General features: G+C 39.7%; 1 protein-coding gene across 1 annotated transcript in view; it reads left to right on the forward strand.

Annotated features, from left to right (window-relative positions):
* The first annotated feature begins 325 nt into the window (after nt 1–325).
* Nucleotides 326–14287, forward strand: part of SYTL5 (synaptotagmin like 5) — a 95437-nt gene continuing 81475 nt past the window's right edge. Inside the window, exon 1 of the mRNA XM_059910915.1 lies at nt 326–587. Within this exon, the coding sequence (XP_059766898.1) occupies nt 469–587 (119 nt within the window). The 5' untranslated portion in view covers nt 326–468. The remainder of the gene's footprint in view (nt 588–14287) is intronic.

Genomic DNA, 14287 nt, shown 5'->3' on the forward strand with positions numbered 1-14287 from the left:
GTGTTTTTTGAGTTAGGTACATCACTGTTTCAAAAATTAGACACTCTTACAAGTGCTCTGAGGAAAATGGCCTAATTTTCCTCTCCTTTGCTTTTTCTACCTTTGCAGTGTTTTCTGGATTCTGTCCCAGCGGATCTGTTTCCTGCTCTGTAACTTTCTGGGTTAATGTTGAGCATCATTAGGGAAACTCAGCTGCCACCGGACTGTACACCACCACGAAGGCTTTGGAGATCTTTTCAGTTAAAAGAATAATGACTTTCTTGAAATGTAATCCCAGTGGAGCTTGTTTTCTGTGTTGACTGGAAGAATCCCTATCTACCATCAGCAGTTCTTCAGAGACCTTGTAAAAGCCTCTCTACATCAAGCAACTGAGTGACTCTGGGTTGCTCAGCGAGACCTTAAGAATTGTGGATATCAATTCACCTGGAAGATTCAACCACTGCTACTCAGAGCTACTGCTGAAATACCATGTCTAAGAACTCGGAGTTCATCAACCTGTCATTTTTATTAGATCATGAGAAGGAGATGATCCTGGGAGTCCTAAAGAGAGATGAATATTTGAAAAAAGTAGAGGACAAGAGAATAAGGTAATGTTCTTTTATCTTGTCTGCCTTCCTTGACTGCTTTCTGTTTGTTTGAAGCAATTTAGATCAGAAATGGGGCAACTGCAACCACATTGGTGACAAGTGTTAGTCAGTGACTTCATAGATTGCAAGCAGTAGCACAAATATTAGAAAACGTCTTTGGCACTTTATCGTTTATCTAGAAGGAAGGATGGGATTGAGCTGTAAATATCATGTTGATGAGAATGTCAATTTTCCAGTGACATCATAACTCATAGGTAAGTGGAAGGACTGCCCAGGTTTGAGTACCAGCTCTGGGATGTACTAGTTGTGTGACCTTGAACCAGTGACTCAACTTCTCCATGCCTTGGTTTCCTCATCAATAAAACAGGGATAATAGTAGCACTCATCTTATAGGGTTTTTGCAAAGATTAAGGAAGATAATGTGTAGTGCCTGGTACTTAAGTGCACAATAAATGTTAACTATTATTTATTTATAATGCCTTTCTTAGGTCAGTCTTAGTGGGAATTTGCCTTGACCAGAGCTGGGAGAGGAAGGGGATCTGGAAAGTGAAAAGTTCCCATTGTATCCCAGAAATCATCTGAATTTCTTGAAATAAGTTTCTGTGTGAGGAAAGTTGATTAATGTGGGCAGAGTTGAGTTTCACATCAGTTGTAGGCAGGATTAATATTTAACTGGATCCCCAGGTGTGACCTCATCTGTCTTTCAGCCAATATCCATTCTGAATGGTTACATCATCTGTTCCGAATGATCGGAGCATCATTCTGATTGGTTGCCACATTCATTCTGTTTGGTTGCTGCCTGTCCTGTCCTGCTTGTTAAATATATTTGGTTATTACGTCTCACCTCTGAGTAGAGGAGCAAAGATAAACAGAGTTCCCTCCTCAGTCACTGCCTACTACTGTGCAACATGTAGCTTTTGTACGTCGCGTGTCTACCAAAACTGCAATCAGAAGCTTATGTTTATTTTACTTGAGGAGAAAACTCATCATAAGATTATCTTCACATGTTGCAAAAATATTCAATGTGCCTAAAGGAACTAGGAGCCTTAGAATTGGAAAGATATTGAAATATTCTTGATTGATTCTTATTTCATAGTGAAGAGCTCAGAATTTTTATTTCCATCATTTCAAGGTATTCCGCCAATCTTAAACAAAGGCTTTGATTAAAATTATTGCACTTTCTCTGTGCTTAGCATTCAGGTGGCAATGAAATGCAGTTAATGATTTTCAAGAAATCAGTAACATTTTTGGCATTGGTAGTGCAGTCATGAAAAGTGGCTAAATTTTCTAATGCGCTGCAAAAAGTTATATTGTTTATGGGGGGCAAGGTACAAAGCAATTATTGATAACATTCTTGGGGGGAATTCAAAATCACCCTGTTTAGGAAAAAACAATTTAATAACCAGATCCCAGGAAAGACTGAAGTACAATGAACAGGACTTTGTTCAGAATATTTGTTCCTGTCATTCTCAATAACTGTTAGTAATAATCTGTTACACTCCTTCTTCCTTTTTCTCTATCTTCCCTTGCCTTCTTTCCTTATTCTCGGTAACAATTGTGTCATATACAACAGAGCTATCAAGAATAAAGCTGTTGATTTCCTGGCTCTTTAAACATTTAGAGGATAGCAGAAGAAAGGCTTTTTACAGATCGAAGAGATACTTTTATAGAAAATAGATTTTTTTTGAAAGGGGCAATGTCTTGTTCCCTTCTTTAATAACAACACTGGCTAATATTTAGCTCGTGCAGTTTTCTTCTGCACTAACTGTGTTAGATGCGTTGTCTCGTTTTGTTCTGAGCTACCAAGACAGGAGCCCAGGCCAAATGACTCAAGGCTCTGCCACTCTTCACAGCTTCCTGTACTGAGAAGCCACGCCAACGTGGGTGGCATGGGTTTAGAGTGCGTTGCCGTTGAATCACCCATCTATGTTTGTTGATTCAAATCTTAGTTACACCATGAAGTCTTTGTGTCACTTTAGACTAGTTGCCTCCATAGATCTACGTTCCTCATTTGACAAAACAGAAATAATAACATTAGCTACCTCATTAGGCTGTTGTAAGGATTAAATAAGCTAATATTACCAAGAGCTTAGAACAAGGCTGGCCTACAGTAAGCACTTAATAATCGCTGGCTAACATCATTAGGCTTATCATTGGTTTGTGTTGCCCTTGGTTTATGAGTTGTTGTGAATACCATCAGTGCTCCGCTCCGATCCTTTTGAGCCCCTTTGTTGGATCTGTGCTCTCATCTCCCAGTTTCCACGTGCTTTACTTCTAAAGACTGGCACCTACTACCTTCTTTAGAGGACTACCTTTGGGTGGCTGGAGTTGCCCACAGGCGTAGAGAGCCACAAATGCCAGATAAACTTGAGTTTCTGTCCCTACTGGGCCGCCCCGGGCCAGTGGCTGATGGGTACAGAAACCCTTGTCTCAAGGCAAGACAGACTCGACAGTGCAACTTCTGCTTCAGAGCTCCCCATGGGATCATGCTGAGACTGGCCTTCAGGTAAAAATCACAATCTTCCTTAGTCCCCCTTCTCTTCCCTTTCCTGCCTCCCCTACTCCCTTACAGATTCCTCCTGAGAGCACTTCATAAATCACTTGCACAGGTATCTACATCTCTGAGTTAGCTTCTCAAAAGCCCAACCAGGAGATTTGCCAGACCAGTCAGTGAACTTAGGCCATTTTCCTTGATATCCTCCAAAATCATCAACACAAAGAATTTATGGTGTAGCAGATTTTACTGCAACTGTAAACATTCGTGCTAGCTATTACAACCATTGTTTTCACTATGCTACAGAGGTGTAGATTGATATTTTGTGGGAGTCTGGAGGAATAAGTAAGTTATTAAGGATAAGATAGGAATTGAAGGAATGGTTTCACAGAAGAGCTAACATTTGAGCTTAGCCTTGAAGTGGGAAAAGGATTTTGACATTGGCAAGTATAGATCAACTGTGTTTCAGCTGTTTACCATGACCCACAAATTTGCCTTCAGATTCCGCTAGTAAGTTTCAGAAGGAAGTGGAAGCCAAAGAAAATTTTTAAGAATTATGATGATTACTAAGAAGAAACTGATCTGGAAAGTTAGTACATTGGAGTTTGGGAAGCAGTGGATTTCTTGTTTGTTTTTATATTTATTTGCTTGAGTAGGTTGTCCTTAGAGATAAGGAAAAATATAACAATGAAAGAGTGTAAAAATGGCATTGAATCAACATTTTAGGCCTGTCGCCCAACTGTGCTCCACAGTCCGTATAGCCACTGAAGTGTGTGGCATTAAATAAGGTGGTGAAGCCGAATCTGGCCTCTGTACTCCGACACCTAATTAAATCGCGGAGACAGAGTTTTGGGTGAGGTAGAAAAGAATAGCTTTATTGCAAAGGGGGCCACAATGGGCTAATGCCCTCAAAACTGTGTGTCCCAGTGCAGGGGGTGAGGGTAGGGGGTTTGTGAGGAGTTTTATAATCAGGGGGGCGGGGTTGCTGATAAGGAGCAGGGTGCGTGCAGGGCCTGCATTCCTTCAATCCAGAGATTATCTGGAGTCAGGTGATGATGGGTGAACTGTGACCTTCTCTGGAATGAAGAGTGCTTCATCAAGTAGTTAACATCTTCCATTTGGTGGGGTTTTTAGTTCTGCAGAAGAGCTCAAAGATATTATGTGTATCCCTTGATGGGGAACCAGGACCCTGCCCCAAGGCTGCACTATTGTTTCTTGGCTGCTCCTCCCTTGTCTCTGCATCCCCCTCCCTTCCCTGATTAGCAACTGTTTGAAAGGCTTTCCGTGCCCAGGAGCCCCACGGGGTCCTGCTCGGTTTCAGTGGGACTGACCTCTAGGTCCTTCTAAAGGTGCTCTGCACCCAAAGGCACATGAAAAGTCTGATAATTACCTCCAGGCATGAATTGTAGGCTGGGAAGAGACATTTGCCAACTACCAGAGCATTCTAGGTTGATCCAAGAGGCTCAAATATATTTATTCTTCTCCTTCCGACTAAGAAGGAAGAAGAGGTAGGAGATATCTAGACACAGGTTTCAACTATTAGAAAGTAAGTTTTTAAAATATTCTCTGTGAAGAACAAATCACTTAGCTGTATTGATGGCTTTAATGCAATGAAGGAAGAGGGAAGAACTGAGGCAAAGAAAATTGAGCTATCAACAGTAATTGCAAATGGAAAAAAATACCGACCATTTGGAACCACGAAATAAAAATCTTTATTGATCATTTTGTTCCTTAGGTTTTTCTAACTTTGGAAGAACTCAGCCTAACAAATATGAATACATGCTGCATAGTATCTACTCCCAAAAAAACCTCATTAAAAAATTCTTACCCTACTTGATCTTTCACACCTAAAAACAAATACGTTCAATGTCTACTTTGTGGTATTGGCCTATATATAGGAAATCTTCAACTTATAAGTGACTGTGTTACCGAGTCCAAGCTCACTCTGCTCGCCGCACAACAGGCCAATAAATCGGGAGACGAGGTGTTGAGGCAAGGAAGACGACTTTATTCGGAAAGCTGGGCATCCGAGAAGATGGCAGAGTAATGTCCCAGAGTACCATCTTATCGGGGTCTGGATGCCAGTTTCTTTTATAGAACAGAGAGGGGGAGGAGGTGAGGAAGTAATGTAAAAAGGCCATCAGTCTTACAAAACATCTCCTGATTTGGCCAGCCTCAGAGAGGGGATGTGTTTTTTTTGCGTGTGTTCGATTTATTTATTTATTTATTTATTTTTGGCTGTGTTTGTTGGGTCTTCGTTTCTGTGCGAGGGCTTTCTCTAGTTGTGGCAAGCGGGGGCCACTCTTCATCACGATGCGCAGGCCTCTCACTATCGCGGCCTCTCGTTGCGGAGCACAGGCTCCAGATGTGCAGGCTCAGTAGTTGTGGCTCACGGGCCTACTTGCTCCGTGGCATGTGGGATCTTCCCAGACCAGGGCTCGAACCCGTGTCCCCTGCATTAGCAGGCAGATTCTCAACCACTGTGCCACCAGGGAAGCCCCCGGGGGATGTGTTTATTTCTCCTTTCTTGCAGCCTTACAGGTGAGCAGGGTCAGAATGTTTCCCTGTGAGCTGAACAAAGGCACTTTAGTTTAACATTCAGGCAGAGGGGCAGGGTTCCCCAAGGGAGGCCATTATGTATGCTAATAGCTATAGGCAACATCCTTTTGGTGATTATAGTAACAAAAAGCAACAGAGAGCAAAGGTTAAAGTAGAAGAAACAGATCCAGCACGGAGTCAGATTTTGTTCTTCCCTGTTACAACTTCATTTCAGCAGTTCATTTGTGGGCTATATTGTCACCTAGAGGCTGTCATTTCCATTTAGCCACAATGCAGGAAAACATTATCTGGCCTTATGTTCTGTTTGGCACCTATTCTTGGACTTGTCTCAGTGGTGAACTCTATTGGTTGTCTTACTGCGTACATTTCTCTTTTCTTCATCCCTACCCCAAAACTCAGTTTTGCTTAGCTCCAGCAGTGGATTTTTTAGGACAGTCATCCCTTGACTGGGATTCCTCTGCCAATTATTATTGGTCTGGTGGTGGACATGAGACCAAAGATGACCCACTCAGACATATATAGCCTGAATTTATGGAAGGTTCTCTTTCTCACTGGATGGGTTCAGTGACCCATGTCATCCTGGTTGCTGCTGAGTATAAAAGCCAGCACAATGATGAAGCGGAGCCAAAAGATTGGCAGAGAATTGTTGTCAGCACCCTGATATACTAGAACCTGCCACACTTCTGGCCTTTTTCTTTAAGCAATATAATATATTTCAGTGTTATTTATAGCAGTTTGGATCAGATTTTCTGTTACGTGCAGCCAAAAGCATCCTACAATCCCCAGAACTCAGGAGTAATCAACATTTGTTGAGCATGTTCTATGAGCCAAGCACTCTGCATTCATTGTTAGAATAATGCAGGTGAGCAGAGACACAATCTTAATGCTTGTTGGGTCCATAAACATAAAACAGTTTGCAGTCATGGATCAGGCTTTATCTATGGTCTAAACCAAGGGTCAGCAAACTTTCTGTAAAAGGCCAGATAGAGAATGTTTCATGCTCTACAGGGCATATGCTCTCTGTTGTGACTATTTCACTCGGCCATTGCAAGGTGAAAGAAGCAATAGACAATATGTAAACCAATGGATGTGGCTGTGTTCCAATAAAGCTTTATTTATAAAAATAGGCAGTGGGCTGGATTTGGCCCAGGGGCTGTAGTTTGCTGACCTTTGGTGTTGAAAACAGCACCTTGGTAAGTTCTAGCCTTGGGAATAGCTGCATACACCTGAAAGCTTGATAAGCCATCTTGGGGAGAAGCAGGACATTTTTAGCCTAAGAGAGAAGATGGAGTTTGACTAGAAGCCGTCAGCTATCAGAGGTAGAACATGGGCTTCTGTCTGGGAGGTTAGATGATTTCACAGGGTCCTTCCATCTCTAGGAGATTTTGATGCCTCACCCAATTTGTAGTGGCTCTTGTGCTGGACAGCTTCGATGTGTTTCATTGCCTCTGTAGAAGAACAACATAATGAATCTGGAGGTATAGAAAATAGCAAGAAATAGCAGGAGGTTCTGCACACTTGCAAGGGACAGATTACAACTCCATTTCCCCAATGAGGTAAGAAGTATTAATTTCCCTATTTATAGGTGGGGGAACGGAAGTGCAAAGTTAAATAACTCATCCGAGATCGCACAGCTAGTAAGTAAGTAGCAGAACTGTGATTTGCACTCCCCACAGTCTGGCCCCAGAGCTCACGCTCTACTCTTAGGTCACTTTTAACTTCTGAGTGATATATCTGACCTCTCAGGGGGGCTAGAGTAAAAGAGGTGTCAAACTCTCCAGTGCCTCCCTCACTCCGCAGAATGGATTACTCAATTCACAAGTGGATACTCATTTAATCCTCATGTCATCCCTGAGGTGTATGTACTATTATAATGTAGTATAGCTGTGGCAACTGAACCTTAGATTAAATAATTTGCCCAACTGATAGAGATCAGAGCCGAGATTCTCTTATTCCATATTGCTTCCTTTTCCTCTGTGCTGGGATGCTTATGCGGTAATTGCGCCTATTCCGACCCTGTTGAAAGCCCACAGCTTTACTAATAGCTGTCAGAGAAATGGAACAAAACAGAAAACATTTCTTTAGCCTGGTATTTACTGAAAGCTCTGACCTATAAGCTGTATAACATTATCCAAAGTTACTATGACTTTTATTGAAGCGTTGCTCTCACACAATAAAAACTGACAAGAGTTCCTTATGTTGTTCTACCCTTTATGCTGACTGAGAACCAAAGTGCAAGCGTATAATGATTTGTTCCACACAGCTAGCCCAGCTGAGACGGGCCACCAAGCAAACCAGAGGTTAGTATCATCAAGAGACCACAGAGATCAGCCTGGGAACTGCCATCCACCTTATGGCTTTGTCTTTGGATTTGATTCCATCATTTTACAGCAGGATGGGGGAAGAAAGAGAAGGAGGGAGAAACAAAAGGGGAAAGTGCATTTAAATTGGCTGTTTGGAATCCTGCAGATAAGCTAAATATTTGGTTCAAATGGATTTGAAGCGATTTCAAGAATTATCCATTCACCCGGGAAGTAAGGGCGACCAACAAGTGCCAAAAACTATATCTTAATACCCTACAAATGTTTGATCTGTGGGGCTGTTTTTTCAAATCTTATCACTGCCACCAAGAACAGAATTGGTTTGACCTTCTCAAGAGCGTAGACTGACTGTCCCCATAAAACACCAGGAGAACTATTGGAGTGGACTTCTAGTTTGGTAAACGTCTTGTTTTAATCCTAATAGAATTGCCACAAAGCTTCTTAATGGATTAACAGAACCTCCCAGCATGAACATCGTTGTTCTCAAATGGAACCCAAACTCTTAATGAGTCACAGAGATCTGGAAAAAAAAAATCTGGCTCTGCCTTAAACAAATTTAAAACCTTAGGGGTTTTCCCACTAAAGACCTTACTAATTTCAATATATATACACATATAGGGAAACTAACTTAAAATTTGATTTACAGGATTTTCCTTCAAGTAATTCTTATTGTAAGTCTTATCATAGACACAGGGTCACAAATACCTGGTATTTGGTAACATTTTAAACCCTAGATTGTCTAAATAATTAAACTTATACTTGCCAGACTGTTTTTTTTTGTTTGTTTGAAATAATATGGTCATCATAGTCATGAGCAAAATTGTTACCTATGTAGAGTTTGTGTGTGTATATATGTAATATGTATGTGTGTGTGTATATATGTAATATGTATGTGTGTGTGTATATATGTAATATGTATGTGTGTGTATATATGTAATGTGTGTGTGTGTGTGTGTGTGTGTGTGTGTGTGTGTGTGTGTGTATACACACACACAGTTGACCCTTGAACAATGCACGGGTTAGGGGCACTCACCGTTTGTGCAGTCAAAAATCAGAGTATAACTTACAGTTGGCCCTCTGTATCCATGGTTCTGTATCCAAGGATTCAACTAACTGCAGATCACGTAATACTGTAGTATTTACTATTGAAAAAAATCCACATATAAGTGGCCCCATGCAGTTCAAACCAGTGTTGTTCAAGAGTCAGCTGTATATATCTCTTTGATTCTCCGAATTCCCCTTTCACTATCCTTTTCTTTCCTTGTGTACTGTCTCTAGCCAGAATTGGTGTAGAGGACATTACCCCTAGGCAGCAGGGATTCATTTGCACTCACATTCAGGAAACTACCATTCCCTTTTACTGTAAATTGAAGAAACACAGAACTATAAAGCCCATGTAATCTACAGCATGGCTGGATGTCTGTAGGGTAGGATGTCAGGGCTGAGAGAGTGAATGAAGACTCATCTCCCAAAGTTAGGTCAGTTCATAAGGGAAGATCTAACTAAGCTAATACTAACTGTATCCCTGGGGAAATGGGCATTTTATTTCTAAGGAAATATAAGTGAACTCTTCACTAACAAAAATGTTACCTCGGGCTTCCCTGGTGGTGCAGTGGTTAAGAATCCACCTGCCAATGCAGGGGACACGGGTTCGAGCCCTGGTCCGGAAAGATCCCACAGGCCGCGGAGCAACTAAGTCCGTGCGCCACAACTACTGAGCCTGCGCTCTAGAGCCTTCGAGCCACAGCTACTGAAGCCCGAGTGCCTTGAGCCCGTGCTCCACAGCAAGAGAAGCCACCGCAATGAGAAGCCCACGCACAGCAGCAAAGAGTAGCCCCCGCTCGCCGCAACTAGAGAAAGCCCGCGCGCAGCAACGAAGACCCAACACAGCCATAAATAAATAGATAGATAGTTACCTCTAACATTTTAGATTTCAGGAATATGACCATTTTATATCAACAGTTTATCTGAAGGTTCCTATAGTAATAGGAGTTAGGGTTTAATTGATTTAACTGTGTAATAAGATTAGGCTGACATGCATTTAATAATTTTTCTAATCATTATTTCATTGCAGAGTAATTAAGCATAACTGGTAAACATTTCATGCAAATATCTAAAATTGATAAAACTTCTAACGGCAAGAGATTTTTTAAGTTTTTAAATTCAATAATGCACTAGGATCTATAAAGGGCATCAATATCTACAATATTTTTGTATTATAAATTCTTAATTCACAATTAAAGAAATATTTAATATCTTCTGATACATTTTTCATTATGGAAGTAGTTATGTTTATTATAGAAAATTAGAAAATACATATAGTATGAACTTTATAAACTCACATGAGATCCCTCTTACCAGAGATATTTTCCACTTTTGTTGAATTTGCTTTCTGTTGCTTTTCTTTGTGTACATGTAATTTTCACATAATTGGAACCACATTATATATGTAACTTTGTATCCTCTATCTTTGCTTAATGTTATTTAATGAACATTTTTGATGTCATTCAAAATTCTTTTGAAGCATCATTTTCATTAGCTGGATAAGATTTCATAACATGGATGTGCAATATTTTAACTATTCTAATTTCCATGAACATCCTTATTCTTAAATCTTCTGTCTTAATTTTTTACTATATTATGATTCATATTTTGATTTATATTTCCTTTAAATTGAAAAATTGTTTTCCAGAAATGTGTCCATTTCCTCTTCACTAGACTATTACATTATATCACTGCCAACATCAGAATTATTGTTATAAATCTTTACTAATTTGATAAAGTAGTGTCCTATGTTAATTTGCATTTGTGTGATTATTAGTGTTTTTACATGATTGTTAGCCGTTTGTATTCCCTCTTAAGTGGATTTTTTATTCGCATTGTCTATTATTATTGGATGTTAGTATTGTTTTAACATTTATTTGTATGAATTATTTTTGTCATATATTGGAAATAATTTCCAAGATTCAGCAAAAATTCATTGAGTACTTATTATGTACAAGGCATAGGAGATGGAGATGAATTAATTTCTAATTTAACAGAAGCAAAGTTATATTTTATTGGATTGTGCAAAGTCTCCACTTTCACAACTTACACAAAGAATATGTCAATTTGATTTAAAATACAAATAACTTACATCTTTGCCAGACTCTCTACAATTCATATTTTAAAGGCAGGATTTGCATTCTTCTCTACTTCTGTAACAGCATACATGCTATTTATTGGTATGGAAATTAGGGTAAGTTTGGCTCTGAGCGTCAGAAAATCAAAATAACAGTGGCTTAAGTAAGAGAGAAGGTTTTTTTCTTTTTTTACCTTGATGAAGTCATGAGGAAAGCAACCCAGGGCTGGTAATGGTGGCTTCATGATCATCAGAGGCCCAGGGTCCTTCTAATTGGCTGTTCTGCCCTCTTCAACATGGGCTAACACCTGTTAAAGTAAAAAGTTATTCTGACACTTTTTAAAATGGTAAGGAAGACTCTATTCAGGACTATTGCCATAGATTTCAAGACTATCATGAAAAAATAAAAGTAAAAACAAAGACTATGGTAGTAGGAGAGGGAGATCAGGTTCAACTCCAAATAGAGCAAAAGCAGTTGGGGACATATAGCCAGTAAGTAGAGTGAGGGGGTCAATTAATGGAAAATTACTTAAGAGGAGACATTGATGGTAAGGGGATTCTTACTAAATTGACTTAACAGAATTCTTGCTGAAGGCAGGCCAGAGTGATGTCAGATATCAAGGGGGCGGGGGGCATGGGATTCTCGCTAAACTGATTTAGCAGGACTCTTACTGAATCTGGGCTCTGCAGGTTGAAGACAGGGCCCAAGGACGAGGTCTAGTCAAAAAGAGACCTCAGAGGAGCCTGTCTAAAGTGTGGTCAAGGGAACAGTCTGAGTCACACCTCATGGTCCAAGATGGCTGCTCCAGCTCCCATCATACTGCCCTAATTCCAGTCAGCAGGGAGAAGGGACAAGGGCAGAAAAAAAGACAGTTTCCCTTTCCTTAAGGACATTTCTGAGAAGTTTCACAGATGACCTTGCTTACATCCTGTTGGCCAGAGTGTAGTCACATGGCCATACTTAGCTGCAAGGGAGCTTGCATATTTAACCGGGAAATGAAGTTTTTACTCTGCGTGGCCATGTGAACAACTCACTTTTGGAAGTTTTATGGCTCTAAAAGGGTAAAAGGAATGTTGGGAGACAACCAGCGATTTGAGAAAATGGGTGCAGCAATTAAGATCATGCATCTTATGGATCAGATTCGTTTATTCCTCAGCACAAATCTCATCTGCCTTTTTATGGACTCTGAAAGCAATTAAATGTCAGTGGTGATTTTCAGTGAAGCATTTAAGAAAAAAATCATAGCACATAAAACAACATTTATATTCATCCTCAATGAATTTCAAAGAAATGGTGATTTGACATTTCTTGTACCATATACTGATAACTAGGAAAACTGCTGAAAGTGTTTTTTGAAATAATCTTTATCTATGGAAATATAATTCCTCATAAGCACCTAAAGAGGTAAATGGGAAAAATTAAGTACTGATAACTGCCTTTGCTGTGCATGTAACTCCTTTTTTGCTGCATTTAAAATTATTTAGTTTACACAAATTCAATTTAGAGACAGTTTAGAAGTAAACTTCAGCTATCTCTTTATAAAAATTAAAACTAGTATGTACCTGTATTCAGCAGCAGAAGTAGTTTTAAAGAATTTTTCAAGGGCAACATGTTCTCTTTAAATTATCTTTTTTGTGTATGAATGCCCAATTCCCTCCCATCAAGTCAATTCTATCCTTTCATTGTCATAGCAATAATCTTTAAAAGCCCAGTATTTTATCCTTTTTTTTTGTTTTTTAAAACAAGTGCAGGTTTCCTACTTCTTATTGTACTGATTCTATCTCCACGTCCTCTCTCTCTGAGTAATTTACCATGTGGATAAAAGGACTTTCTCCTGGTTTTAAAAAAAATTTTATTGGAGTATAGTTGATTTACAGTGTTGTGTTTAATTTCCACTGTACAACAAAGTGACTCAATTCTACATGTATATATATTCTTTTTCATATTTTCCATTATGGTTTATCATAGGATATTGTATATGGTTCGCTATGCTATACAGTAGGACCTTGTTATTTATCCATCTATATATAATAGTTTGCATCTGCTAATCCCAAACTCCCCATCCTTCCCTCTCCCATCCTCCTCCCCCTTGGCAACCACAAGTCTGCTCTCTACATTTGTGAGTCTGTTTTTGTTTCATAGATATGTTCATTTGTGTCATATTTTAGATTCCACACATAAGTGATGTCGAATGATATTTGTCTTTCTCTTTCTGGCTTACTTTGCTCAGTATGATAGTCTCTAGGTCCATCCATGTTGCTGCAAATGGCATTCTTTTCTTTTTAATGGCTGAGTAATATTCCATTGTATATATGTACCACATCTTCTTTATCCATTCATCTGTCGATGGACATTTAGGTTGTTTCCATGTCTTGGCTATTGTAAATAGTGCTGCTATGAACATTGGAATGCATGTATCTTTTTGAATTATAGTTTTGTCTGAGTATATGCCTAGGAGTGGGATTGCTCGATCATATGGCAACTCTATTTTTAGTTTCTTGAGGAACCTCCATACAGTTTTCCATAGTGGCTGCACCAACTTGCATTCCCACCAACAGAGTAAGAGGGTCCCCTTTCTCCATACCCTCTCCAGCATTTATTATTTGTAGACTTTTTAATGATGGTCCTTCTGACTGGTGTGAGTTAGTACCTAATTGCAGTTTGGATTTGCATTTCTCTAATAATTAGCGATGATGAGCATCTTTCTACTGTTTTTGATACTCAAGAAAGGTATCCTTTGGGTTTCAGACTAGTAGAATACGTCCTTGTTCCTTGTCAGGCCAGGAAAGAGATGATATTTATGTCAAGGTGTTCCCAGGTGGAAGACTTGGTTTGATAGTTACATATGAGATCAATTTCTGCTATGATTTTAAGACTATAGATAATAAACAGTTGCCTGTCTGTTCACATGGCTTTGAGAGATCTCCTGGTATGTTCCTATGAGCCAAGTGTTTTACTACCGGAAAGTGCTTGGTATCATGTGCAGACATGAATATTTCACAGTGCCCCCTTTCGTTGAGACAATTTCTTTTCTTTTTTCTTTTTTTGGCCACACTGTGCGGCTTGCGGGAACTTAGTTCCTTGGCCAGGGATTGAACCCGGGCCCAGGGCAGTGAAAGCACAGAGTCCTAACCACTGGACCACCAGGGAATTTCCGAGACAATTTCGAAACACATTAAATCGACACAAATCGCAAGTTTTCTT

The sequence above is a fragment of the Balaenoptera ricei genome, chromosome X (assembly GCF_028023285.1).
Source record: "Balaenoptera ricei isolate mBalRic1 chromosome X, mBalRic1.hap2, whole genome shotgun sequence".
Classification (NCBI taxonomy): Eukaryota; Metazoa; Chordata; class Mammalia; order Artiodactyla; family Balaenopteridae; genus Balaenoptera; species Balaenoptera ricei.